Raw genomic sequence first — 26,562 nt, forward strand, 5'->3', positions numbered from 1 at the left:
AGACTGGTTGGCCGCGTAAACAGTGGAACGAGGGCCAGATGGGGTCTGTGGCAGCAGGCATGATTTGGAGAGCCCGTGATCTCTTCCTTTCTCTCTGTGTTGCAGCCTCCCAAAGTGAAATGCCTGACCAGGATCTGGCACCCCAACATCACAGAGACGGGCGACATATGTCTAAGGTGGGTTTCTCTTCTTTCCCATGTTCTGTGTTTGTGAGCACTGGGCGTTCGGACAGGTTGTCTCCGCTGAGAGAAGATTTTGAGGCTGGGCTAAGATCAGAGAGGTTTGGGAAACCGCCCTCAGGGCTTTGGGCCGCACTCTCCTGACTGGAGGGCCCCCCACCCCCAGCCTGCCTCTGCCTCCAGCCCCACGTCCTCCTGGGCCCTCTGGTGGCCAAGACCGCTGCCGGTCCCGGTGCAGCCTGTCGCCCGCCCAGGATGCTCCCTCTGGGGCTCCTTGCCCTTTCTTCCCCTTCTGAGGTAGCGACAGGCTGCAGTCCCTCCGTGTGGCTGATTTGAGCCAAGAAGGCAACATGTGGTTAGTAAAATCCAGGGGAGGGGGAGGAGTGTAGATGTCCAGTTTAAGAAGACCTGGCCATTTGTACTCAAGATGCCCTCTCTTTACCGAAACAGTCTTGATGTGCATGAGCAGGACGACGTCCCAGAACTTCGTGTCACTTGTGGCCTGTGTGTGCCCCTCCCTCCCAGTGGGGGATGATCAGGGATCCGCGATTCCCCACTTCTTAAGGCTCATGTAGAGACCTGGAGAAGGTGTGTGGTTTGTTGTTTGTAAGTAAGTTTAGCACTCGGGCTTTGTCTTGGTGCGTCCTGCCAGTCTCTAGCGGGGGGGTGTCAGTGCAGGGCCTCTGGTGCCAGACTGCCTCACGACGGCGCGGTGTGACTTCAGCAGGTTATGTAACCGTCAGCCGCGGCCTGCAGAGGGGGCGTTAGCATTTCCTCTGCTTCCCTCCTGCGATTCAGTCCCCCTTCTCCCTCAACGGTCAGCACCGGCTCCCAGGTCAGCTCGCATGTGGTGACCCCATTCCTGCAGATCAGCCCCCTTTTTTATAGACAGTTAGAAACGCATTTTACAAGAGGCTCCCTTTTTCAAATCTGTCCTTTGAGTATCAACACTTCTAAAATCTGACTTCTCCAGCGTTAGGTTGTACATGGTACCCACTCCAGCCTTGTCCCCCGAGGCCGTTGCCGGGGCTCGCTCTCCGGGGGCTCCGCGCACTCCTTCTCTGTCCCGTCCCTTCCTCGGTAGCAATGAAGGCCAGAGCGGGAATTCCTCTCGTCACTTTTGCCATCTTCTGAGAAATCACGTTCTAGCAAAGTATCAGGAGAGCTCAGCAGATGGCCGCCAGCAACAAACTCCAGAAACCTCAGAGGAAAATCATTGATAGATTTGGCCGCATTCAAATTAAGAATACAGAACACAGAAGTGAGAGGGAAAAGGTCAGCTGTGTTACATCCTTCGTATGTCCGTGGTCTTTACCACTCGGTATGAGAAAGGTGGACACAGCCACGAGGAAAAACGAGCACCAGCTACAAGTAGTGACTCGTACGAGAGTCACTGGTGGGTGGGTGGGAAGGCTCTGAGGGGTGTTTAGTCTCCGTGGTAACCAGCGAGGCGCCTGGAAACGATGAGGAGCCACTCACCACTCCTCAGACTGTCTGGTACGAAAGCAGATATCCGGTGGGATGTGAGAGAGGGGGAGACAGCAGGCTGTCACATCATCACGGGAGGGTGGTTCTATCTGGGTACTTTTGTTGGTCCTTCAGATCTAAGGTCTCCATTTAACTTACATTTACCCTTGGACTCATCAGCTGTACTTGTAGGGATTTATTTGTGGGAAGTAAGGTACCAGATTTAAGTATAAAGACCTCATCTAGTGAAAAACTAGACCGCGTCCAGCGGTGGCTTAGTCCACAGCTGACTTGTGGCGTCTCCTGAATAAAGAGAAAGACAAGCCTGGCCCACGCCCTCCTGGTCCATAGTGAGTGCCGGGCACCAGCTACCTGGATCCCTCACTCAGCACTACTGACCGGTGCCTGCTGCTCTGGGGGCCTTGTCTGGTACACAGCGGTCCTTCCCTGTCTCTGTGAGTCTTGCTCTGCTCCCACCGGCGGCCCTGCCCTCCTCCTGGCTCAGGGTCAGAGGTGAGAGGTGCCGTGTCTGTGGGATTAGAGGGCCCCGGGCCTGGATTCCAGTGGTTGCACTCGAGACTTTTTCTCCTGGGGTCCAAGCTTCTGGCGTAGTCCCTGAGGCACCGTCTGCTCCCTTGGCTGCTGCCCTCGCTGATGGCCTGTCACCTGAGCTCCTGCAGGATTGCCACCTGCCGAGGCTGGGCTAGAACTTCCAGTGACCCTGTGCTCCCTCCACAGCGTCACTCTGCCCAGACCTGTGGCTTGCGACCATGGGCGCCGCCTGCCCGATTATGGGCACTCCCCACTCCCGCCCGTCACTGCCCTTGCTGGGCGCACCTGGCCTGCGGGTTTAGAGCCCTCCTGCTCTGGCTGTGCTGTCGGCGGGGAAGCTCGAGGGTTCTGACTGGTCAGCCAGTTCAGCCGGCTTCGTTCCTTTCCTCCGCCCGTCAGCTCATGGTGGTGTTCTTTGCTTTACGGGGCTTGCTGGCTGGTGGGAGACAGGCATTAAACAGGTAAACACGTATATGATAAGGTCCATAAAAGAAGGATGAGAATCCAGGAAGGATTCTTCTCCCTGCCTCAGTGAAGAAATCTGTCACTGGATCGTATAAACACCAGGACCTGGCAGATGGTTTCCAGAAAGTTACTCAGATCTGTACAGGTTTCATGTCAGGCACAGGCCTCTGCAGGGCAGAGCCTTCTTTTTAAGGCTCAGAGTAAGTGGTAGTGGTCAATTTAAGGTTTTGTTTATTCCAACAAATCTTGGGCAATTAAGATTACAGCATATTTATATTTTCTCCTGATTGTAATTGATTTATCTGAACTTGAACACACTGCGATTCAAAAATTCTGTTCACAGTAACAGTTAAGACCCAGACAGCCAGATACTGAGAGCCTGACACCGACATGTGACCTTAAGAAATGTTAGGTACGGATCAGAGCAACGGTGCGATACAACTCAGCAATGCCAAACTAAGTTTTCCCCAGAAAGGAACTTGGCAATGAATTGTAGTTTTTCAAAGTATGGAAAAATCATTTATGTGAGAGTATCGAATGGCGTTTATAGCTGGTGGAACCGTGATGAAAAGGACCCTGAGGTCCAGCTTGAGAGATAGGGCCTCACGGTACCTCCAGAGCCGTGTGCCCCTTCTCCGAACACGGTCCTGCCACCCACCCACTGCTGAGGACCATCCGGAGGTTTGGCTTAATCCACCTATATCCTTCATTTTCTCCTTTTGAGCTTTTTAAAGACAGAAACAGACAGGGTGTGAAAACGTGCACTAGGAGCTGTCGTCAGGGTCAGCCCGCAGCCCGCAGCCCCCAGCGAGCTGCCCGGGTGCGGAGGACCGTCATTCCCCATGCCCTTGGGCGTGTGGCCGCTGCGCGCCGTGCCTTCTCTCCTCCGTCCGTCGGAGAGATGGCCGTGCCTCCCTCGTGGGTCGCGGAGGCATCAAGTGAGGTCAGGGTCGTTCTGACACACGCGTAGGAGGCCCCGAGCGCTAGGTTGACAGGTGCGCGTGGTGTCTTAATTTAAGCTCCCGCGTGCGTCCAGGATCAGAGCCCTGCGTGGACAGGCAGCAAGGATGGCACGAGAGTTGGCCTTGCGGGCGTTCGGCCTCAGAGGTGGGGAAGGCCCGCGGCAGCGAGACTGAGGCTGCGAGGCCACGGGGGAGACGTGGGGCACGGGCGGGGCGTGGCGGCAGCGTCCGGCACGTCGGCGGCTCACGCGACCGGAGGCTGCCCTCGCTGACCACTGCGCCCTTCTGCGTTTCAGTTTACTGAGAGAACATTCGATCGACGGCACCGGCTGGGCTCCCACAAGGACGTTAAAGGTAGAGTGCAGTGCTCTTGACCGCGGGCCCGGAGGCCCCTCCCTCCGGGAGCCGGTCTCCTTGCCGTCCTGTCCACAGCCTACTCCCTCCTCAGCCCCTGTCCGCCAGGGGTGCTCGGCCCAGCATCTGCCCCGGCTGGTTCCTCTGCCCCCAGTTCTCTCCGGGGCAGCGGGGCGTTCACGTTTTCTCCGCTCACCTCTCCCCTGTACCGTTTGTGCCTCAGCTCATTCACTGTTCTTCTCTTCCTCCGTCCCCAGTCTTGTGAGGTGCCTCACTCTCAGAGGAGAAGGGAGGAGAGCAGCCGGGCGGGTAGAGGGCAAGGAGGGAAAGGACGGATGCGGCCTCTGTTCCAAGTTACAGGGAGTTACAGGGAGCTGGCTGGGACAGGCGGTGGGTGGCAGGACAGCGGCCAGCTTTGCCCTGAGGGAGGGGAACAGGGAGCTTGCTTCTGTGTAGGCCTGAGTTGGTTCTGGTGGTGAGCGTTACGGGCACCCCAGGAGACCACCGGCTGTGGCTTCAGCTCGAGGCTGTCCTGCCGTGGCATCCGTAGGACGTCTGCGCTTTGCTTGCCGCCTCATCTTTTCGTCAGAAGCAGTCAGAGCTACCGGCCGGCGTTCGCTCCGTAGTGCACCTGACTCCTGCCGTCGTTTCCGATGGGACACGAAACACGCAGCCGGAGCCCTTGCCCTGGCGCTGGGTTCCCAGCCTGCGCTTCCCTCAGCCCGAGGCTCGGTCATCTGGACCAGGCCCGTTTTGCTTGGTGACCGTGTCCTGCTCTGACACTGACCGTCATACCAGCTCGACCCGAAAGGGTCGTGGGCGTCCCATCAGCGTGTTTGGGACGCTCTGAGACTGGCGGGCACGTCGCACCGTGCCGTCTTCCTCCCTGTCCCCTCCCCTTCTCTTCCCACGTCTCAGGAGCGGTGTTTTCTCACACATGTTAACTTTGGCTGAGTCATGCACGGCTTACAAAAGCTGTCCTAACTAAAACCACTCGTAAGTCCAAGTCTGTGCCAAATGCACAAAAAATAAGCATGGCTGGCAAGCGAGATGCTGCGTGGGATGCTGTCCCTTGGGTCACAAGGGGGGCCCGGGCAGGCCTGGGCCACGTGTGTGCAGGGCCCTCTCCCCACCATCCTTCACACATGAACTCTCTGGGCCCTGCCTGTGGAAAGAGCTGCTGGGGATGAACTGACCTCATTCGTTATATGCCTACTTACTGGTTCACCTCACAGAGACCATCCTCACCCCCGTCCCCTGCTCTTAGTGGGGGACACTGAGGCCCAGAGAGGCGTGCGTGGGCCACAGTGGCCCACAGGTGACTGACTGCACCGGCTCTGGGGCCCTGTCTAATGCTGTGCGTGACCACACCTGGAGGGGGCAGCACCAAGTAGGCCCTTTGGGGGAGGGGCCCAGGGAAGGAGTTTGGGGCCCTGTCCCGGAGTCGGAGGCCGGAGGACACCGTGCACTTCCACAGGCCCGGCCGTGGATCCTCCCGAGGTGTGGTCTGAGTATCGCCTGGGGCTGAGAATCAGCCTAAAAAAAGACAATCTGGAGCTGACGGCAAGGAAGGCTGAAAGGGAATCTGTGGTTGAGTCACAGATGGCCAGTCACTCCAGAGCGAACACAGTGGTTTTCCATTTTGTTTTAATGGAAATTTCTGATCTTTGAATGTTAGGAAACGTTACTAGCCTTCCTTGATTTTTGAAATAATTAGAGCAAAATTGTTAGGAGGCCCGTGGGACCACGGGTAATGAGCTTACCTGCAGTCCCCAAGAGGCCACAGGTGCAGAAACAACAAATTTTATTGTAAAGATGACTCTCCAGAAGTCTGGACTACCTGAGAGGGTGGCGAGGACGAGGTGGTGTCGGTGGGTTTCTCCTGAGCAGATGCCCCTGTCTTGGGCTGGGCCTCACCCACGGGCACTTCACATGGTCCTTGATTCTGTGCTTCCTGCCCATACTGCTCACCTCCACATTCCCAGAGCCTGTTGTCACACTGAAGAGAAGTTGTTTTTTTTTTTAAGTTTCCGTCTTGGGAAAAACAGAGCACGTGGAGGATAAATTCTGACATGGTGCAATCCCGATCTCTTTGTCGCGCGTTTGAAAGACTTAGTGCACGAGAGCCTGAAACTTGTTTTCTTCTTTCTTTCTCGTTCCAGGATGTTGTTTGGGGATTAAACTCTTTGTTTACTGTAAGTACATTGACCAGAATCCCGAGTTTTTCTTGATTACTCTGCCTCCTGGTTTTAAACATCCCGTTAAGGATCACACAGAGGGATTGAAAACACAGTGCCCTGAGCAACATGCTGACCCCCTCGTTTCTGTCATATTCTTACTAGTTAGAGGAACAGTGACACGGGAACTGAGGGGGCTTTGGGGTAGCACATGGGGAAGGGGGCCCTGGGAGCCCTGCTGGAGTGGCTGTCTCGTCCCTCTGGGGCCGGGGCGGGGGCTGGTGCCATTCTGCTTCGTGTGGGCGGCCGTTCCTACGGGGGCACCTGGCCCGGCCCCACTTCATGTGTGTCCTCACCGGCAGCCCTCTTCCCTCCCACGTGTCCTGGTTTGGGTGAAGGCGTATGTGGTCACACGACTTCTAGACTTTTCACAAACCTAGCTCCGTAGAGTTGTTGTCTCCTCAGTGACCAGCTGCCCAAGTTTACTATCCTCAGAAAATAGCATGTCACAGGCAGGGGCTGGAGGGCAGGCAGGGGGCATGGGGAGAAGCTAAAAGCTCGTATTTGAACTTTTTATATAATATTCTTTTGACTTTTTACATTTTGGTCATAAAAGAGCTTTCTCTAAAAGAAATAAGCTTCAGGGGCGCTTGGGCGGCTCAGTCGGTTGAGCGTCCGACTTCGGCTCAAGTCATGGTCTCACGGTTCCTGGGTTCAAGCCCCGTGTTGGGCTCTGTGCTGGCAGCTCAGAACCTGGAACCTGCTTCGGATTCTGTGTCTCCCTCTCTCTGCCCCTCCCCTGCTTGGGCTCTGTCTCTCGCTCTCAAAAGTAAACATTAAAAAGAATTTTTTTAAAGAGATAAGCTTCAGAGATCTGTCTCTGCGGAGGGGGATAAAAGCTGTGATACTTTTAAACTCAACGTCCATGAAAATGAGCCCATCCTGGTCAGCGCACAGAACGGCGGGGTGTCGGAGGGGCAGCTTCCTGGCGCCACGGCAGGAGTGTGACGCAGCATCCGGGATCACGGTGCTCTGCTCTTACCTTCAGCAAGAATAAAAAGCCGCGGAGCCTCGAAATTAGGCCCTCAAGCTCCCGCCTCCCTTTGCCTTCTCCTGTGATGTCCCGGGTAACCACCTGCGGCACCAGCCACAAACCCCGCAGCTTCTGGTTTCGGGCCCCCCCCTTAACCTAACCCTGAGAAGGCAGCGCTCAGGGGCACCGAGCCTCTGTCATTTGCTTGTGGTTGTGGTTTGGCTTTTCCATTGCCGTGTATGGTTTACTTCTGAGCCGTGAGGGCTGCGGCATGAGGGAAAATCCACCCAGCTGGTCGTGCTGCTGCTGCTTTGATTTAGCTCTTAATCTAGTGCAGCCCCCCATCTCCAGTGCTCCAGGCCTCCCCAGTTCTGAGGAGCCAACCAGAATTGCTGATGAAGCCCGATGGTTATTCCAGCCAATGTACTCGTTTTAGGTCAGATACGTGGTAAGGAAGACAGAGAATTTTGTGTGTCTCGTGGTCTTTATATGCATCAGGTATCTCATGTGTGTGCTTTGTATTTTTGCCAGTGTCTGGGACTTAGAGTTGATCTATTACAGAGCATAGAGGCCTCTGTGATTTCCTTGCAATATTTGTGACATATTGGTCATACCTTGTTATTTATTCCTAAGTCAGAAATACAGTCCCCAAACTTAACGTTTCTCCTGAAGAGAAGTACAGGCGTCTTTGCAGTGGCCACGATGGTTCTGGAAAGGAGGGACTTCTCCGAAGGACAAATGTCACTACCTTGGTTTTTAAGAAGAGGTATCGGGCCATATAGAGATAAGGCACGGCCTCTGATTTGAAATCTTTGAGGAGAGAGGAGTAGCTATTCCAGAGTTTTCTTTTTTAAGATTTTATTTTTTTTAAGTAACGTCTCCGCCCAACCTGGGGCTCGATCTCACGACCCCAAGATCAAGAGTCACGTGCTCCACTGACTGAGCCCCCCCAGAAGCCCCCCAGGATTTTCTGAGGCAGAAAGGTCTGCGGGGATGGGCCTCCTGGCACTGTGGCGCTCACTTGGGCTCCACACGCCATTCCTGCTGGGTACGAGTGCCGTGCTGTGAAGGAGGGTTAATGGATAAAGAGAAGATCCAGTTAAGGTCAGCCCGGAAGGAAGCCACAGACTTGCAGCGGCAGAGATGTTCATCACAAAGTAAAGCAAGAAATGAGTTTTTGAAGACAAGAGTGGGATTTTTATTCGGAAATGCTAACAAGAGTGGCTCTTTATCAAAAGTAGCATTAGAACTTAATGCGGTTACCATCCTCCATTTTCACCAAACTTTGGACAGTTGTATGTAAACATCCCCAGTCCTTCAGTCAGCCGTTCGCCCACATTTTGAAGAAGACACCCACACGTTCGGCACGCTTCCGTCCCGAGAGCCGTGAGCCGTGATGGAGTTTCTCTAGCTTGTCCCGTGGCTGATTAGCTTCCCGTCTCCTGGTTCATAAAGTGAACACATGTGACAGCAGAAGAACGGGTTCTTGCCATGGTTTACTTTGAGTTTTTCTCTCTTTAAGGATCTTTTGAATTTTGATGATCCGCTGAATATTGAGGCTGCAGAACATCACCTGCGGGACAAGGTAAGCTCGCAGCAGCGCCCTGGGTTGGTGGCTTTCTGTCTCTTGAGCAGATAAACACAAGGCTGAGAATGTAGGTCTGGCCTGCAATTTAAAGCCATCGATAAGCAATTGGTGAGTAATGTCTGACCCAAGGTCAGACAGAAGGGCTTTTATTAGATGTGGTTTCCTAGTAGAATTCAATCCGCGGGATTTAAAGCCAGTAACTGTCAGTTTTCCTGACGAACCGTGTGGGGCCCAGCGACCACCATCGCCCTGCCCGTCCTCCCGTTGCACTTAGGCTCATACGCTCGCTTTGCGGTTTGGTTTTGCTCCAGCATAATTGGATCCCGTTTATTACTCTTAATCTTCAATTCCTTTTTTTTTTTTTTTTTTTTAACTTTTTTCCTCCAAGTCTGTGAATAAACCATCACTCACTCATTTTAGGAACTAATGGTCCATAAAATGGCTCTACTGTACTTTTTTCAACCATTTCATTGTGGGCACTCAGGTTTTTCCCATGTTTTTTCCCCCCAACTATGACGGTAATGCAATAAATATCCCTTGTACGCACATCCTTAAAAGTACACGAACAGAGTGTAGGAGCAGGAGTCAGGGTGACGGCCCTGTGACTGAGACGGGGCTGTGAGAGACTGATCGGCTTTAGTTGGGGCCAAGCCAACCAGCCAGTAAGGCCTAAGCAGACGCAGCTGCAGGGCTAACTTGGTTCAGTCGTGGAGCCTCGAGTTGCATTTTCTGAACCAGATTCCTCCCTGGTGAGCCCTCCGCACCCCAGAAGTTAGCCACCCAGCACTGTTCCCAACACCCAGCCTGAACATGTGAGGTTCTAAATGCTGCGCTTAAGAGCGGGTGCTTCTGTGTACGTGAGGCCTGCTGCGTGTGTGTGCCAGAGTGTGTGCTGTTACCTACAACCTCGGGCAGAGGGGCGAAGAGAGGTGCTGCCTCAGCAGGGCCCCAAAGGGGGGCAGGAGTGCCCGCGAGAGCCGCGCCCCCCAGCACGGATCTGACACAGGCTCACGAGACCATGTGACGGGCACAGCAGGGGCCAGTGAGGCGTGCAGTGGGACCTCGGGGTCAGTGGGAGCTTCCGGTCAGGCAGAGGAGGCTGGGAGCAGCAGGGGCCTTCAGGAGGGGCCGGGGTGCGCGGGCCCCGGGCAGGGGTGCCCCCCGGCTGCTCTCACGGCTTGTGCTGCTTGGCAAAGCCTTGGTTTGTCCGCTGCACCGACGAGCCCTTGCGGGTGTGCTCAGGGCCCCATTCACATTGTCACTCCACTTGTCGCTGTCCCTAACAAGGGCTTCCCCACTCAACACTGTGTCTTATAGAAACCTAGTCAGGGGGAGAAAGGGCTGATAATGGGAATATTTCCAGGGCCACGTGGAGAAAGCCCTGTTACCCGTGGCCTATCCGTTTATTTCTCTTGGAAGGTTGCTTTCCATTCTTTGGATGAAATAAGGGGAAAACTTGCGTTTATAAGCTCTCAGCCCCAGTGAGCTGGACCTAAAGTCCTCCAACAGTGACGCCTCCACATGAATTCTAGGAAGTGCCCCAGCCCCACCCATGTCCTTATGCCGAGTCATGATGACAGTGACTGAACTTTTCTCGTTACTTTATTTCGTGGCCATTGTTCCTCTAAAGTTTCATGGTGGCCACTTCAGTGCCAGGTGAGGGGCTAATAACACTCAAGGATCTGTTGATGCACAATCACTGTCCCCAGGGAGTGCACATGCTAGTGAGCAGAGGGGGTGGGCGTTGGTGGGGCAGGAGGCGGTGATGGGTTCCCTGTCGTATGTAGGGTGCTCAGAGAAAGCCTTTCTGATAAGATGAGTAGAGATCTGGTGTGAACCAAACGGATATCAGGGAAGAGCATTCTGGAGTGTTGACAGCAGCGCAAAGGCCCTGAGGCGGGAGTGTGCTGGGGTGTTCGGAGAAGACTTAGAGCAGAGTTGCGGGACAGCCGTGACATAGAGAGCAGCAGCAACCTTGGGTGGCCTTTCCGGACTCTGTCCCACACACTTCTCAAGGACCGTTCACTCCCCTGTTAATCTCCACGAGGGAGGGACTCTTGTTATCCCTGATTTGCTGCTGGGGAAGTAGAGCCACCAAGGAGGTAAGAGACTTGCCCGGAAGGGGCAGAGCCCAGGATGTGAACCCAGGCATGTGGGCCTTGCTCGGTGGGCCCTCAGGCAGGGGCGGAGGTGGGACGCACGAGCTTCGTCCTGGGTGAGGGGAGAGCACGGGGGGTAAGAGAGCAGAGGCAGTTTTGGTCTCGAGGGCTGGACGGGGTGGGGGTGCCCGTGGGGTCCTCGCATCCTGCGAGCTTTGGTTGCGGCCCCTTAGGCGCTGACGGTACTGCTGGCCTCTGGGTGCTGTGGGAATGGCCAAGTCGGGGCCGCCGGGAGGGCCGCCAGAGCTCCCCACTTGCGTCACCAAACCATTTCCAGACCCTTAAACCAGGAACCCGCCGACCTCGAAAGGGTCACTACGTGAGTGGAGTGTGGGCAGAGGAGGAGCTGCTCGGGCCGGGACTGGCCACCGGAGGGTGCGGTCCTCGCAGGGCCCCCCAGGGGCCCTGCTGTGCTCCAGACGCGCGGCGGGAAGGCACTGCTGCAGGGCGGCCCCTTGCTGTGTTGTAGGAGTTAAGAGGGGTGAGGTCTGCCTGTCCCATCACAGCGTCCCCACGCTGAACACGTGTGTTGTGAGGTGGGCGCGTAGCCCCAGGGCCTCTCGCCCGGTCCCGCAGGGCCCGGGACCTCGGGCGCTAAGCTTAGAGCAGGCCTGAGGGACACACCTGGGGTGCTTCCTGCCCGTGCCGGCCTGGAGGTGCTGAGGGCCACGCCGCCTCTCTTCAGCGGATGTGTCGGGCTCTGCCCGGCGCCCAGGGAGGGGCCCCTGCCGCAGGCCCACCCCTTGGCACAGCCGTCCCTCAGATGGCGGGCCACACTCGTGCCGTGAGAAGTGGGTACGTTTCCAGTAGGCAGCAAGTTCTGCGGGGGTCGTCCTAGGAATTCCGATCTGGACGTGGGTCTTCGGAGAGCAGCAGCTGTGACTCACCCCCAGTTGTGGTCAAGAGCCCTGTCCTGACCTCCGTTGTCCCCTTGAGCACACCGTGGGCCACAGTCTCCCCATCTGCAAAGCCAAGGGTCTTAGGCTCCCTTCCGCTCGGAGATTCTGTTTGCGCGTCCCCACCCCCAGCCCTCCTGGCACGGCGTCCCGCCCACGGCGGACACCCGGAGCAGCAGGGAAGTGGCTCTCGGCTCCTCGGGCCTCTGGTTGTCCTGCGGCCGTGGCAGCTGGGGGCCCGTGGGGCCAAGTCCTGCCGGCGCTCTCCAGAGCACGCAGCGGCTCCTTGGCTCGGGTGGGTCCCACGCGTTCCGGAAGTGGTGCTTCCCTCGCTAACTCGCTCCCTCTTGTTCCTTCTCCCCCGATCCCTCTCGCTCCACAGGAGGACTTCCGGAATAAAGTGGAAGATTACATTAAGCGTTATGCCAGATGATAGGAGGAGGAGACGGTGGGGCTGCGGACTGTGTGTTGTAGGCTTGTCCCCAACCGCAACCAAAAGGGAGCCTCCTCCCCAGCCCTCGCGCTCCCTCAGACCCCCGGGTCGTCCGCATCCTGTGACCACGCTGTCCCGAGGAAGAGCCTCTGCACGACCGCCCATTGTAGATGGAGAGTCCCACATAAATACAGCAGGAACATGTGTCTGGGGTCCGAAAGAGTTGTCTGCTTACCTTAACATGTTTACTTTTTGGAAACTGTACTGTATAGGCTGTTGATGAGATTCCTGAGCAGTTGTCATGAACTCAGAGTTGAGGCTAGCGCTTGCTTTGTCCCCTTTTCCCCAAGCCCTTCCCCCCCGCACACGTGATGCTGGTGATGTGCTCAGTGTAGCTCGCAGGTGGGCCGTAAGAAGCCCGCTACACACTGTGATTGGATGCAGATTCTCTCAGCTCCTTCCTGCCGACGTTGGTCCTGCCTACCTGTCATGAAGCTTCCCAGAATGCATAGTCATTCACTGTAGATCTCTTACTGAAATGCGTATTTTATTTAATGTAAGTATATTTTGGAACAGATTTGTAATTTGTACAATTTAATGCTTTAATTATTTTTTTCTATCTTCATTTAGTTTGTATTTTCATTGTATAGAGCAGACAGGAAGATGCTGGGGAGAAATACAAAGAAAATATGAAAGACACATTATTCCTTCTGTCCAAATGAAACAAGAATTTGGCTTCTAAAAAATCAACTCTTTGGGGTCCAGTTGGGGCGAGGAAGTTTTTGGAACCTTCTGAAGCTAGATCTGGGTGGTTTAAAACAAAAGGCAGGGAGCCCTTTCCCACCTGCTGCCCAGAGGAAACCGGCCAGAGCCCAGATCAGGCAGGGGCTTGGTGTCTCCACAGTGGCCTTGTGGTTGCGAGCCAGTAAGCAGTGCCAGGGGGCCTCGGGTCCTGAGGGAATCAGCCACCCGTGTCTCCTGCCCCTGAGACCGTGCCTGTGGCCTTCTGAGCTTGCTGTGTTTCCGGTCCATCTGCAGGGAGCCTCCTAGGGCCTTGCAGGGCTGGGAATCAGCAGCAGCATCCAGCCAGACTCAGGCCGGTGCACTTCAGAGGAAGAAAACTAAGGAGGCAGGTGGCTTTATTCCAGCAGTTAGATATCTGACCCAGTGAAATCAAATGCAAAATAAATAATTGTAGGGTTTTCACCTGCTGCCTGCCTGGCATAGTCAAGTTTAACAGCCTCCTCTGACCTCTGGATCCCCCCCTCTCTGCCATCTCCCCAGCCTGGTGTGTTTTTCCTCGTTTATAATGCACTATCTGATTATGAGATCAGTGCGTCCTAGAGATGGGCAAGGAGGGAATGTGGGCCATGCCTCCTTCCCATTTGTAATCAGGAATTGTGCCCGTTGGACTGAGGGGGCCCTGACCGATCGGCCACACCTCTGGTGCACAGCGCAGGAAGAGTGGGGCCGGATCGAGGGCATGGTGGCAGCTGGGAGGCTTGGGGCCTGTGAGGAGGACAACAGTAACCCTGCATCCTGGAGCCTGGAAGAGGCACTGAAGCTTACACACTAATTGGAGCAGGACACAGGGCAGATCAGCAGCTGGCCTGCCCACACTGTGGCCTGAGTTCTGCCCCTGTGATCCAGGCCATGCGGTTCTGTGCCTGGGCAACCCCAGGCTTGAGTCGTCATATCTCACGGCTGTCCGAGCAGCTCCCAGGCTGCACAGCTGGTGGTGCAGATGGGGGTGGAAGAAATGACTCCAGAGTCCATGGTTGAATAGAAATCTGCACGTTGTAGTAAAAGAGTACCTTCTGGACGAGACTGGAAGGTACGGCTGCTAATTCTGACCTCAAAATATTTGCGCAATAGAGAAATACTTTGCTTATCAGAGATCAATTAATTCCTCAGAAATGACCTTTCCCCGTGACAAGATCATCCTTTTCTGTCCGGTGCAAATCCCTCCGAGGCCTTGCCTTCCCCCATCTTGGTAAGGAACACAGCCAGCCTGGCCCAGCCCGTCGTGGTGGGGAAACAGTACTGCGCTGGGCACGTGGCCAGTGGGGCCCGGGGCATCTTTGGGCGGCTGCAGCACCCTGACTTGCAGGCCTTTTGGTTTCTTGGGAGTCTCCTCCCCGCTCGGGCCGAAGTAACATTTCTGACTCCAGTCCATGGGCTCCACCAGGCGGATGATAATTGGTTTCCGATCTGCCAGGGGAGGGTTTCCAGTCCTGGAGCCAGATGGCGTGGAGCAGGCCCTGGGAACAGGAAGCTCCGGGCTTCTCTGATGTCCACTGGGGTCCCCCTGGCTCTGAGGCGTAGCGTTTGGATGTCAGCAACACGTTTCCCAAGCACACTCGGCAGGAAACAGTTCCAGGGTAGACCGGTCGGAAGGCGAAGCTCACGTGTCTCGGCTCAAACACAGACTCCCTCTGAAGTCTTGGTAAGGAGCCAGGGCGAGTGCGTGAGTCTGGTGTTACGTACTGATCCTTTGCTGTGTTACTTCCGTCCTCTGTATCTGGCTGCTTGTAGAGTGCTGACCAGGGAGCGGTGTCTTGGGTTATGGCTAACAAGACACCCTGCTTTATCTACTGTCCTCCATAAGCACCAAAAGCCTTACAGGGCTGTTTATGGTTTCTACCGACTACAGATTAAGCCGGGTTGTGCACCTGCTAGAGAAGTCTGCGGTGCGGAAATTACACGTGAAAGCTTTGTGAGGGCTGGTTCGGACTGTTTGCAGTAGCTAAAATAGTCCGAATGCGTAGTCTTTAAAAGGAACATGTACCTTAGTGTTTGCTAGTTTAACTGTTTCAAGATGTCCAGGCAGATTTTCCTCTGCCCTCAGTCCCCCGGCCCCCACACTTCTGTGAAACGCCCCCATGGGTGCAGAAGGCAACAGCCGCTGTCCCCGTGATTTGGCCAGAGCCGGACCAGTCCCAGCAGAGTCTCAGGCCACCTGGTGGCTGAGCCCGTGTGCAATCCTCTTACGGTAGCAGGAGCAGACATTGATTGGGCCGGGCTCTGGAGCGCCGCACAAAAATCCCAGAGCGCAAACTCCAACCCCAGGTGGTGGTGCTCCCAGAGGATGTGCCCCACTGCCTCCTGGGATTGCTGTAACCGCCCCCCCCCCCACCACCACCGCTGTGAAGACAATCACAAATTCCTATTATGTCAGACTTCTTCCCGACGGGATGATCAAAATCAACCAGAATAGTTATTAATGTAAAATTCCAACCAGACGTCACAGGGAGCCACCAATCGCAGTCTTTAACGAGGCTCTTCTCAGCTCGTGCCGGCCAACCCGGGATCGTTTGCACTTTCGTTCACTTAAAAATATGTTTTACCTTGGAAAGTCAGGTTTGCTACAAGTTTGTTATTCATCAAAGTGTCTAATAAAATGCTAATGTATAGATAGTCTTAGCAAAATAACGTATTTTAACTTTGCCAAAGAACTTGGGAAATGAGAGCATTTGTCGCTCCCTTCTTTCCTCCTGAAGTCCCGCCTCAAACAAGTCAACAGCTTGGAGGGGCTAATTCGGAAGGGTCCGTGTTGCCCACTGAAGTCCCCACTCATGGCCTGGGTTTCCATGGGTTACCAGAATCGATGGAGTGAAAGAACTGTGGTTTGAAAAAAGTTCTTCAAAAAGCCCAGTGATGAAGGCATTTGGGGACCTGGCCTTGTCAAGAATGTCTATTCATGTTAAGCTGTATAAAGAACTGAATTATACTCTTAAAAAAAAATCATCTTAGGGCTCATTCATTTCCATTGCCCAGTTCACTGAGCCAGAGTTCTTTGATAAATTCACTTTTCAGTTCATGTCAGGGCCAGCTGGAAGAAACCATGCTTGCCCAAGAGTTCCTGGTGCTGGAGGAGAGACGGGACAGCGCCCCAGCTCCGCAGAATGGGGTGAATACTTGTCAGGGGCCAGGCGCCAGGAAGGACCGGCCGTGGGTGGCGCGGCACCTCGTGCAGTCTCCCTGGTGAGCCTTCCCACCCAGCGGCGCTCTCCCTGCTCCGATGCCCGTGTGCAGCCTGCTCCGTCTCTGGCCTCGTACAACTGACTCCTCTGTGTTGCAGTTTTTCCTGTTGGGTTTTTATCACCTCGGTGTCAGACCTCATTGACCCACCTGGTGCTCGCCAGCCGTGGATCTTATCAGATGTCTCTTTCAAAATGCATTCCGGCCTCAACGGCCCTGTTCACCTGTGTCCTGCCCTCCCACCCCCACTCCCAACCAGGGTGAGGCCGAGGGGCCCTAAGGTGGGTGCAGCACCGGGTATAGAGAGCCGTGTTGCCTGTTCAGCCTCAAATGAGTCTGAGAGGACCTGACTCCCTGGGGTGGTTCTCGATGGGAGCGGGGGAAGGGGGGGAGTCCAGTGGGCACGGATCCCACTGTGGTTGCTGTGCACCTCACCAGACCAGCCCGTGGTGTGTGACAAGGGCCACAGTTGATGCAGGAAGACCTGGCTGACAGCCCGGTGAGACCAGGACAAACCGGTGGGACGGCCTCCCCACATTCCCCCCAGCTTGCTGCGGGGGGGGGGGGGGGCACCTCTAATCTTCCCATCCCCTCCAGAAGAAGCCCCCCTGCACCTAGCACATGAGCCCATTGTGACTGGCCCCCTGTCCACTGTGCCAGCCACTGCCCTGAAGACCCTGCCTGACCTCAAAGTGGGTCATGACCTTCAGGCCTTGTGACAAGGTCCACCTCCCTCTTGGGGCTCCTTCCGCGATTGAGTTCACAGGGTGCCACTGCTGTGAGGCCTACCTGACAGGCAGGTGGACAGCTCCTGGGATAGCCTCACCTCGCCCAGGCTTCCAGGAGCACAGGGGGTGTGGTCTACAACTGGCTCCGTATGTATTCCCGCCCTTCCGGAGTCAGGCAGCGCATGGAGCACGGGGCCTTGGCTTGGCCATCCCGTGAACACGGAATCGCTTGTTACAATAGGGTTACTAGGTGCTGAGTAAATCCAGCAGGACCTTCAGAGTCCAAGCACAGCAGATGCATAATGCCTGCTCAAGACAGCCCCCTCACTGGAAGCCCGGCGTGCTGCCTGGAGGCAGTGGCTGATGCCTCGCAGGTGAGCGACCCACCCTTCTCTGAGAGCTGGCCGGTGCCGAGTCTGAACAGTCTGCTTTGCTGGAGCGGGTAGGACTGGAGAAAATACCGCAGAGTAGAAATAATACTGAGCAGATTCGGGCTGAACGGGACACTTTGAGTGTAGGATTAAAAGGAACTTTTTCAGGGGAGAAAACCACATGTTTAGGGAAACGCAGTGAATTGCACTTTTGACTCGGAATCAAAGTCCCAAGGGGACAACAGGCTGAAATGAAAAGGCAACGGGATGGAGCCGTAACTGGCAAGACCTCCGCGGCAGGACAGGGCAGGGTCGATGCTGGGAAAACAGACCAATCATCTGGAGACCAATTTGGTCAGTTCTAGAGTGCAGAAGGGAACAACCATCGTGGGGAAGATAACGGAAAGGACAGAGGGCGCTTGCACTAGTCCAAGATGGGGTAACCGTCTTATTTGAACAAGCAAAATCCTGACAGTGTAGACAGAATTACAGTCTTCAGCCCTCGGCCAGCAGGCGGAGCAGGGCGGTGCTCCCTGAGTGAGACCTGCCCGGCCTCAGCCCGGGCGAGGGGAGACGCAGGTGGAATCCAGCAGGCACTGACCTTGCGACGGGACTAAGGATGTGGGGAGGCCACCGGAGCTAGAGTTCCCAGGGGAGAGGGCAGCACAGAGCGAGCTCTGGAGACCTGCAGCCAGGCCCTCAGACTCGCACACGCACCTGAGGAAACTACCCGAGGGTCGGGAGGAGCACCACCCGAAAGGAGAAGAGAAAATGACCCCGGGAGCTCGGACAAGAATAGTCCACGTTCCCTCGAGCCAGAGTGGATGTGTGATCACCTGTGATCACAGTGCACTGCGGAGGGCACCGGCTCCGTGACAGGAAAACCGACACTAAAGGCTGCACGTGCTCCCGGCCAGATATCTTCAGAGCAAGCCTTAAAGGGATCGAGTCGTTTCAAAGGAACCGTGTCCCAGAACAAAGACAAATAGGAATTTTTAAATCCAGAGCCTGCCACCAGCAGCCCGGCCCAGAAGCCTCTGTCTCAGTAAGCCCGACGCTACCGGCCCCCCGTCCAGAGGCACCAGGGAGGCCGGGCGGTACCTGCTTTTAAAAGGAATCCCGCGACGCGCACCGGCCCCAGAAGCCCCCAGCCCCCGGGGGCCCGCGGCTGTCCAGAGCCCACTGGGGGCCCTCCGCCACGACGGCCCAGCCACGCGAGCCTCTTCACCCCTGCAGACCCGAGCTCCCCTTCCCCCAGTGAGAGAGCGCGGTCTGCCCAGCCTGGGCAAGTGCCCTCTCCGCAGACGGCCCCAGCGGGAGCCCCGGCAGCACCAAGCCCGCCCCATAACCGCACGGGCTCTCCTGCTCCCGGGTGCTCCTCTACCCGCTTCAGATGCTGGGTCTCCCTCCTTTTCTGCCCCTCCCCCGCCCATGCTCCGCGTGTCTCTCTCTCTCTCAAAAATAAACAAGATTTTGGGGCGCCTGGGTGGCTCAGTCGGTTAAGCGTCCGACTTCGGCTCAGGTCACGATCTCGCGGTCCGTGAGTTCGAGCCCCGCGTCGGGCTCTGTGCTGACAGCTCGGAGCCTGGAGCCTGTTTCAGATTCTGTGTCTCCCTCTCTCTGACCCTCCCCCGCTCATGCTCTGTCTCTCTCTGTCTCAAAAATAAACGTTAAAAAAAAAATTAATAAAAAAAAAATAAACAAGATTTTTAAGAAGGTTAGCTAAGGGGAGTTCTACAAACAAAATGGAAATGACAAAAGGGAATATTTATAAATCATATATGATGATTACATTAAAAATATGCCGTTTGATACATGACAATGACATTTGAAAGTAGAGAAGGTCGAGGGAACAAAATGCAGGTGGGTTTCCTCACTCTATGGTAAAATGTTGATGCTAGTAGACTTTATAAATCCCACGTGTAAGATATACTAAAAAAGCAGCCACTAAGAAAAATACGCTAAAAACAAACAAAAAAAACCCCAGTATGAAGTGCAGTGATATCAGCAAAATTGACAAAGAACTTCTGAAAACTTTCTCCCCCATAAAAGCAACAAGAAAATTGGCAACAATTCTCAGAGCCAGCTTTTCCAGAACTCTGGAAATTAATAACCAAAGGCAGTAATCGTAAGTAGAATTTACTTCAGTGATCTTAAGGAGAAGTCTCCGTAAGCACAGCAGATTTGTGCCACGTTAACTTACGCTGGCCCCAATTCCCACTCTAAGTCCACAGTAGCCTTAAAAACTAACAGCCCACGTTTTGCAGTGAAAACCAGGAACACCAGTAATTCGGTAATTGCGGAGGGAGCGGAGCACGGCTGGAACTCCTTCAAAGCCTCCTTCCCGGAGTCTGTCATTATTTAACAATCTGATAGCGTTGAAACGCTATCTGTATTTGGTCAGAATCTGAAACTTTATGCCTCAAAGGAAATCACCAAGACAGTAAAAAGCCCACAGAATGGGAAGAAACATTTGCTAATCACATCTGATAAAGGTATCCAGAAAAAAAAAAAAAAAGAAGAATTCTTACAACTGAGCAAGTACAGGATGACCGAACTTAAAAACGGACAGAGGAGGGCCGCCTGGGCGGCTCAGTCAGTTAAGCATCTGACTCTTGGTCTCAGCTCAGACCTTGATCTCGGGGTTAGGAGTTCAAGCCCCACATTGGGCTCGGTGCGGGGCGTGGAGCCTACTTGAAATGAAAATGGACAGAGGACCTGGATAGATGTTTCTCCAAGGAGGGTATACAGATGGCCAATAGGCACATGAAAAGATGTTCAAAGTCACTAGTGGCAGGAAAACTTCCCGTTCACTCCCCAATTCTTTCTTTTAAGTTGATTTATTTTGAGAAAGAGTGTGTTGGGGGTGGGGGGGAAGGGGCAGAGAGAGAGGAGGCGAGAGAGAATCCCAAGCAGGCTCCGTGCCCTCAGTGCAGAGCCTGACATGGGGCTCAGTCCCATGAACTGTGAGATCAAGACCCGAGCCAAAATCAAGAGTCGGGTGTTTAACGGACCGAGCCACCCAGGTGCCCCTTCACTACTCACTCGTGACACCAGACATGTGGGATTTTTCCCCGCACAGACCAGTTCTCTGACACCAGCTGGGTATCTTACAATTCAGTTTAGTTCCGACACCTGTATCTGCCGGGAGCATCAGCTCCCACAGGTTAAGAGCTCCCCGTCCTACAAGACTGCCCCCCACCCTTCAGATGCCAGTCCCAAGTCCTGGCCTCTGGCACTTCTGACTGGCTGCACACCAAGGCTTCGGTGACCCCCTCCATGGGTTCAGTAATTTGCTAGAACACATCACAGACCTCAGGACAACTTTACTAGATTACAGGCTCATTATAAAATGAGACGACTCAGGAACAGTCACACAGAAGAGCTGCCTAAGTCAAGGTCAGGGGGAAGGGCACGGAAGATCTGTGTGCGCACAGATCCAGGAGTGTCCTCTCCAGGTGTGCACTCTCCCAGCACCCCACGTGTCCACCCGCCAGGACGCTCTCTAAACCCCTCCAGCCAGGGTTTTTACAGTGGCTTCATTATGCAGAGATGACTGATTAAATTACTGCCCGTTGATGCTTACGTCTCCTCCTCAGAGACTGGGGGTGGGAGTGGGGGCTCAAAGTTCCAACCCTCTAATCAAGTGACTGGTTCCCCCCCCCCCCACCAAGCTTGAGTGTGGCAGAAAAGGGCTTGCTACAAATAACAAAATGTGTTCCTTTCACCTGTATTTCTGTCTCACCGAGAAATTCCAAGGGTTTTACGAGCTCTGTACCAGGAAACAGGGACAAAGACCAGACATACATTTCTCATTATATTCCACAATATCACAATTAGTCATTAGGGAAATGCAAATCAAGACCACTTCACAGCCACTAGGATGGCTAAAATAAAAGACAGTGACAAGGGTTGCTAGGGATGCTGGGAAATTGGAGTCCTCTACATTGCTGGTGCAATGCCCGTGCAGTCAGTTGTGAACACCTATCGGGACATTTCATCAAAAGTGAATACCAAGTGGGGCGCCTGGGTGGCGCAGTCGGTTAAGCGTCCGACTTCAGCCAGGTCACGATCTCGCGGTCCGTGAGTTCGAGCCCCGCGTCAGGCTCTGGGCCGATGGCTCGGAGCCTGGAGCCTGTTTCCGATTCTGTGTCTCCCTCTCTCTCTGCCCCTCCCCCGTTCATGCTCTGTCTCTCTCTGTCCCAAAAATAAATAAAAAACGTTGAAAAAAAAATTTTTTTTAAAAAGTGAATACCAAGTGAACACAACAAGTTACCATATTACCCAGCAATTCCACTCCTAGGTATATAACCCAGAGAACTGAAAATATGTCTCCATGTAAAAATGTGTACATAAATGTTCAGGGAAGCATTATTCTTCATAGTTTAAAACCGGAAACCCAAATGTCTGTCAACCGATGAACTGGAAAACAGGATGTGGTATAGCCAGGCAAAGGAATAGTAATCATCAATAGAAAGGAATTATGGAAACGTGCTACAACCTGGATGGACCTCAAAGACATGAACACGTCTGAAAGAAGCTATGGTTCCACATAAATGAAATGTCCAGAAAAGGCAAATCTATAGATACAGAAAGTAGCATTGTTGTTGCTAGGGGCTGTGGGGAGGAAGGAATGGAGACTGAATGCCAAATGAGTATAGTGTTCCTTTTGGGGGGTGACGAAAATGCTCTGGAATTAGTGATGATGGCTGCACAGCCTTGTAAATATACTAAATTGTACACTTAAAATGTTCTTTAATGTTTATTTTCGAGAGAGAGACAGAGACAGAGTGCTAGTGGGGGAGAGGCAGAGAGAGAGGGAGACACGGAACCCGAAGCAGGCTCCAGGCTCTGAACTGTCAGCACAGACCCCGACGTGGGGCTCAAACTCACAGACCGTGAGATCACGACCTGAGCCAAAGTCGGACGCTTAACTGACTGAGCCACCCAGGTGCCCCAAATTGTAGACTTTAAAGGGGTGAATTTAATGTATGTGAATTAAAACGATTTTACAACGCTATTGACAAATCAAGAAGGAATACTAAAAAAAATGTTTGAATAACCCACAGGAAGGCAAGTAAAGAGAAACGGTGTTGAAAACCAGATGAAACAAACAGAAAACAGTAAGATGGTAACTTTAAGAGTCAACATTAAATATATGTAAATGAGCTAATCCACTGGAAGGCAAAGGCGGGCAGAATGGATTACTATAGTTTCGGAAGAGGTACCAACTTGTGAAAAACTGGAAAAAGCACCTCCTATCATTTACTACAACTGCATGTAGATGTACAACGATCTCAACATTGTCAGATAAAACTGTATCTCCAGGACCCAACAACGTAAAATTTACAGTGCCTGCCACTGTAATACAAAATTACAACCCCATACAAAATCACAGGCATGCAAGGAAGAAAATAAGACGCATGGCAAGGGGGAAAATCGGTCAAAAGGAGCAGACTCAAGAATGAGAAATATGACAGAATTAGTAGACTAGAGAATGAAAACAGTTCAAGAAGGTAGAGGGAAGACTGTTCGTGTCGAGACATGGAAAATGTACAAAAGACACAAATTCAACTTCCAGAAGAAAAATACATACCTGTGATGAAGAAAATATACTAGATGGGCTTAACAACAGGTGATGTACTGCAGAAGAAAATATTCATGAACTTGAAGAAGATAGGACAGTAAAAACAATGCGGAATGAAACAAAGGTGGGACCAGAACTAGGGCAAAAAACAACAGAACTTCACTGAGCTGTGGGACAACTTCACACACCCAATATACTTGTAACGGGGGGTCTTCAGAGGAGTAGGGAGGAGAAACTTATTTGAAGAAATAAGAGCCACTGGGTGGCTCAGTCGGTTAAACATCTGACTCTTCATTTCAGCTCAGGTCATGATCTCACGGTCTGTGAGTTCCAGCCCTTCCATGCTGATGGCACGGAGCCTTCCTGGGCTTCTCTCTCTCCTCTCTCTCTGCCCCTCCTCCACTCTCTCTCTCAAAACAAAGAAACCTTAAAAACGTTTAAAAGTCAACAACAGAGCAAAAATATTAAAAGCAGGCAAGAAATAAAGACACATAGTATGTAGAGGAACAAAGTGACAGCAGATTTCTCATTGGAAACAACGCAAGTGAGAAAACAGTGGAGAAACATCTGTACTAACAGAAAAAAATTCAAGCTAAAATTCTTTATCTAGAGAAAATATCAAAGATGGAGGCAAAATAAAGACTTTTCTCAGGGGCACCCGGGGGGCTCAGTGGCTTAAGCGTCTGACTCTTGATTTCAGCACACGTCCTGATCTCTTGGTTCTTGGGATCGAGCCCCATGTCAGGCTCTGCACTGAGCACCGAGCCTGCTTGGAATTCTCTCTCGCTCCCTCTCTCTCTCTCTCTCCCAAAATAAATAAATAATAACTTTAAAAAAGGACTCTTCCCATGCATGTAAAAACAGAAGTCCTATCAGCAGACTAGCCCTAGAAAAAATTTTGAACAAAGTCCTCAGACAGAAGGAATACGGTACGAAATGGAAATGAGGAACCACACCGGGGTTTCTCAGCCTCAGCACTATTGCCATTTTGGGACAGATTATTTGTTGCTGCGGGGGCGGTCCTGCGTGTTGTAGGAAATTAGAGGCTTCTACTCACTAGGTCCCAGAAGGACCTACCCCCAATTATGACAACCAAAATTATCTGCAGGCATTGTCCAACGCCCCTTGGAGAGAAGAGTCACTCCCAGTTGAAAATCACCGTATTGGATGGATTTTTTCTTTTGTTTCAAAATTTTTAACCCTTCATGCTTCTAAGCAATAATCAGAGAATTCCTATGCTCAGGCATTCAGCTTACTAATTTGCTGAGTGTCTATTCTATTCAGCTCATCTCTTGTGTTTTTAATTTTTTTTAATGTTTATTTTTGAGAGACAGAGAGAGACAGAGCATGAACGCGGGAGGGTCAGAGAGAGAGGGAGACACAGAATCGGAAGCAGGCTCCAGGCTCCGAGCTGTCAGCACAGAGCCCGACGCGGGGCTCGAACTCACGGACCAGACCGTGAGATCATGACCTGAGCTCAACCGACTGAGCCACCCAGGTGCCCCACCCTTGCTCTCTCTTAAGCCCATGCCCTCCCATCTCCTCCAGGCCTCTGCCTCTTGTCTCTCATCTTCAGTTTTCTTGTTAGCTACCTCCCTGCAGTTTATAAACACGTTCAGTCTCTAAAATATTTCCCTTAATCTTGTAACCCCTTTTTGTGGCTCCTTCTCCTTTCAAACTTCAGGAAACTGTTGGCCACGTTCTCAGTTCTTTCATGTCCCATTCATCCGTCAACTCACTGCGCCCTTTTCTGCCCTCTCCGCACTGCTGTACTCAAATTTCCCTTAGTAAATGCATCAGTGCTCCTAACTGTATACAGTAGACACTGTGCGGACGCCCGCTCCGCTGCACTCTACACTCTCATCTGCTCTTGGCCATGCTCTCCCAATTCCCTTTCTTTTCCTCCTCTGCTGATAGTTCTTGAACTGCTGGGTGTCTCCTTGCTTCTTAAATTTTGCTGTGTCCTTTGCTATGGCTGCACGTTGCAAGAAATGAGCTCACTTTGCCAGCAAGAATGAAAGGAAATAAGGAACCCAGAAATATAGAGGCTTGCAGAGCTGGAAGAGACAACGCCTGGATCCCAACAGGAGGTCAAACCGAGAAAGTCTACGAAAAGCCAGTTAGAATTCACCTTCTTGGCAAAGCACTCCCGAATTCAAATTCTGGGTCCTTCACTGCCCGTGTGAACTTGGGCAAGGTGCTGAGCTTTTCCATACCGTACCTCAATTTCCCCATATATAAGATGGGGACAACAGTGCCCCCTTGACAAGCCGGCCCCAGCCCCGGCCCGGCTGCCGCGCGTATGGACCAGTGCAGAATCCAGAGAGCCGCTCACTCCCGCCTCCTAGCCTCCGTGACCGCGCCCCCTGTGACGCACACCCGTCACCTGACCTCCCTCAGCCAATCGGCATCTCACCTGTGCTGGCCCCAGACATTGGCCCGAGTGCAAAGCTCAGCCAATCCGGACGCCGCCCGGGCCTCGCGGCCCCGCCCCCTCCGCCGGGCCTCCAGGAGACGCTCCGGGGCGCGACCCGCGCGGTCGGCCGGTTGGGGTAGTGCTGGGGCCGGATGGAGGCGGCCGTGGCGCTCACCGGGGAGGCGCGCGGGCGCGCGGCGTGTCAGCCCGGCGACGGTGGAGAGAAGACCCCACCGGAGAGGTGCGCGCCGTGAGAGGGAAGCGGCCGGCGCCCTCCTCCGGGAAGCCCTCGGGGTTGGGAGGTCCCGCCCGGGGAGGCCGGATGCGGGCGGTGGGGAGCGGTGGGCAGGGGTCTCTCCAGGGAGGGTTCCCCCCCCCCCCCGGGGAGGTCGGAGGCGGGCACTGGTCTCTCCGGGGGAGGGACCCGCCCGGAGCGGGGCGCCAGCTGGCGGTCCCCGCGGGCCCGCGGCCGGGCGCGCTGTCGGCGGGGCGGCTCGCGTCGCGGGGTGCGAGGTGGGAAGCACCGCGGCGCCGGGGCTCCCGCGCCAAGTGACGTCCGGGGGTCAGCGCCCGAGTCCGGGGAGAGCGCGCGGGGCGGGGGAGCAGCCGCTGCACCGGCCCCGGGGCTGAGCCGAGCGCGCGGCTGGAGCGGAGGGCTTGGCAGGGCGGCGGTCAGCGAGCGGAGCCACGGAGCTCAGGAGGGACTTCGGGACGTGTATTCCAGGCGCGGGGGGAGGGGGTGGCGGGACAGGGGAGGAAGCAGGACATCGTTGGGAGTCTTGTAAAAATCTAGGAGAGGGAGGTGGGGTGGACCGGAGTGGTGGCGGTGGTGGCGAAGGGGGGCTTCTGAGACGGAGCCGCAGGACTGGCTGGTGCACCCGCGCAGAGGAAGGGGGGTCTGCGGAGCGTGTCCCCCGGGCCCCTGGCCTGAGCAGTTGGCCTTCCGGTCCACTGTGCCCCTGCACCCGAATATGAGGAGGGTTTGTGTCTTTAAAATTCCGGGCCAGGCCGAAATCTGACCATCTTTTTCATTAGGCAGTCTACTTTGGTGGAGACTGAGCAAAGGGGCTAGGGGAAAGCCCTGCAGGGAGACTCGAGTGGAGAGGAGGCTCGCAATACCTTTTTGTTACATTTTGGTTGTGGACAGAACAGAGTTTAGCTTTCGCATCCGATAACGATAGCATCTTAAGGAAGAAGACAATAATAGAGCAGAG

General features: G+C 54.0%; 2 protein-coding genes and 1 long non-coding RNA gene across 8 annotated transcripts in view; 2 read left to right on the plus strand and 1 right to left on the minus strand.

Annotated features, from left to right (window-relative positions):
- The window catches only part of UBE2F (ubiquitin conjugating enzyme E2 F (putative)), a 53,567-nt gene extending 40,677 nt beyond the window's left edge, over positions 1–12,890 (plus strand). For all 5 annotated transcript variants that reach the window (XM_042995846.1, XM_042995842.1, XM_042995845.1 and 2 more), the window contains 5 exons: positions 106–176; positions 3,922–3,979; positions 6,142–6,174; positions 8,712–8,774; positions 12,215–12,890. In XM_042995846.1, coding sequence (XP_042851780.1) covers positions 106–176; positions 3,922–3,979; positions 6,142–6,174; positions 8,712–8,774; positions 12,215–12,265 — 276 coding nt within the window. In that variant the 3' untranslated portion in view covers positions 12,266–12,890. The remainder of the gene's footprint in view (positions 1–105; positions 177–3,921; positions 3,980–6,141; positions 6,175–8,711; positions 8,775–12,214) is intronic.
- On the minus strand, positions 12,788–25,436 carry LOC122241082. The gene is made up of 2 exons (XR_006221045.1): positions 25,349–25,436; positions 12,788–12,931 (listed from the first exon to the last, which is right to left on the minus strand). It is a non-coding gene; the product is annotated as an uncharacterized LOC122241082 (long non-coding RNA).
- SCLY (selenocysteine lyase) overlaps positions 25,379–26,562 on the plus strand; it is a 32,433-nt gene continuing 31,249 nt past the window's right edge. The window contains exon 1 of one of the 2 annotated variants that reach the window (XM_042995841.1): positions 25,379–25,589. In XM_042995841.1, the coding sequence (XP_042851775.1) occupies positions 25,501–25,589 (89 nt within the window). In that variant the 5' untranslated portion in view covers positions 25,379–25,500. The remainder of the gene's footprint in view (positions 25,590–26,562) is intronic. The other variant, XM_042995837.1, reaches the window with a different exon arrangement.

The sequence above is a fragment of the Panthera tigris genome, chromosome C1 (assembly GCF_018350195.1).
Source record: "Panthera tigris isolate Pti1 chromosome C1, P.tigris_Pti1_mat1.1, whole genome shotgun sequence".
NCBI lineage: Eukaryota > Metazoa > Chordata > Mammalia > Carnivora > Felidae > Panthera > Panthera tigris.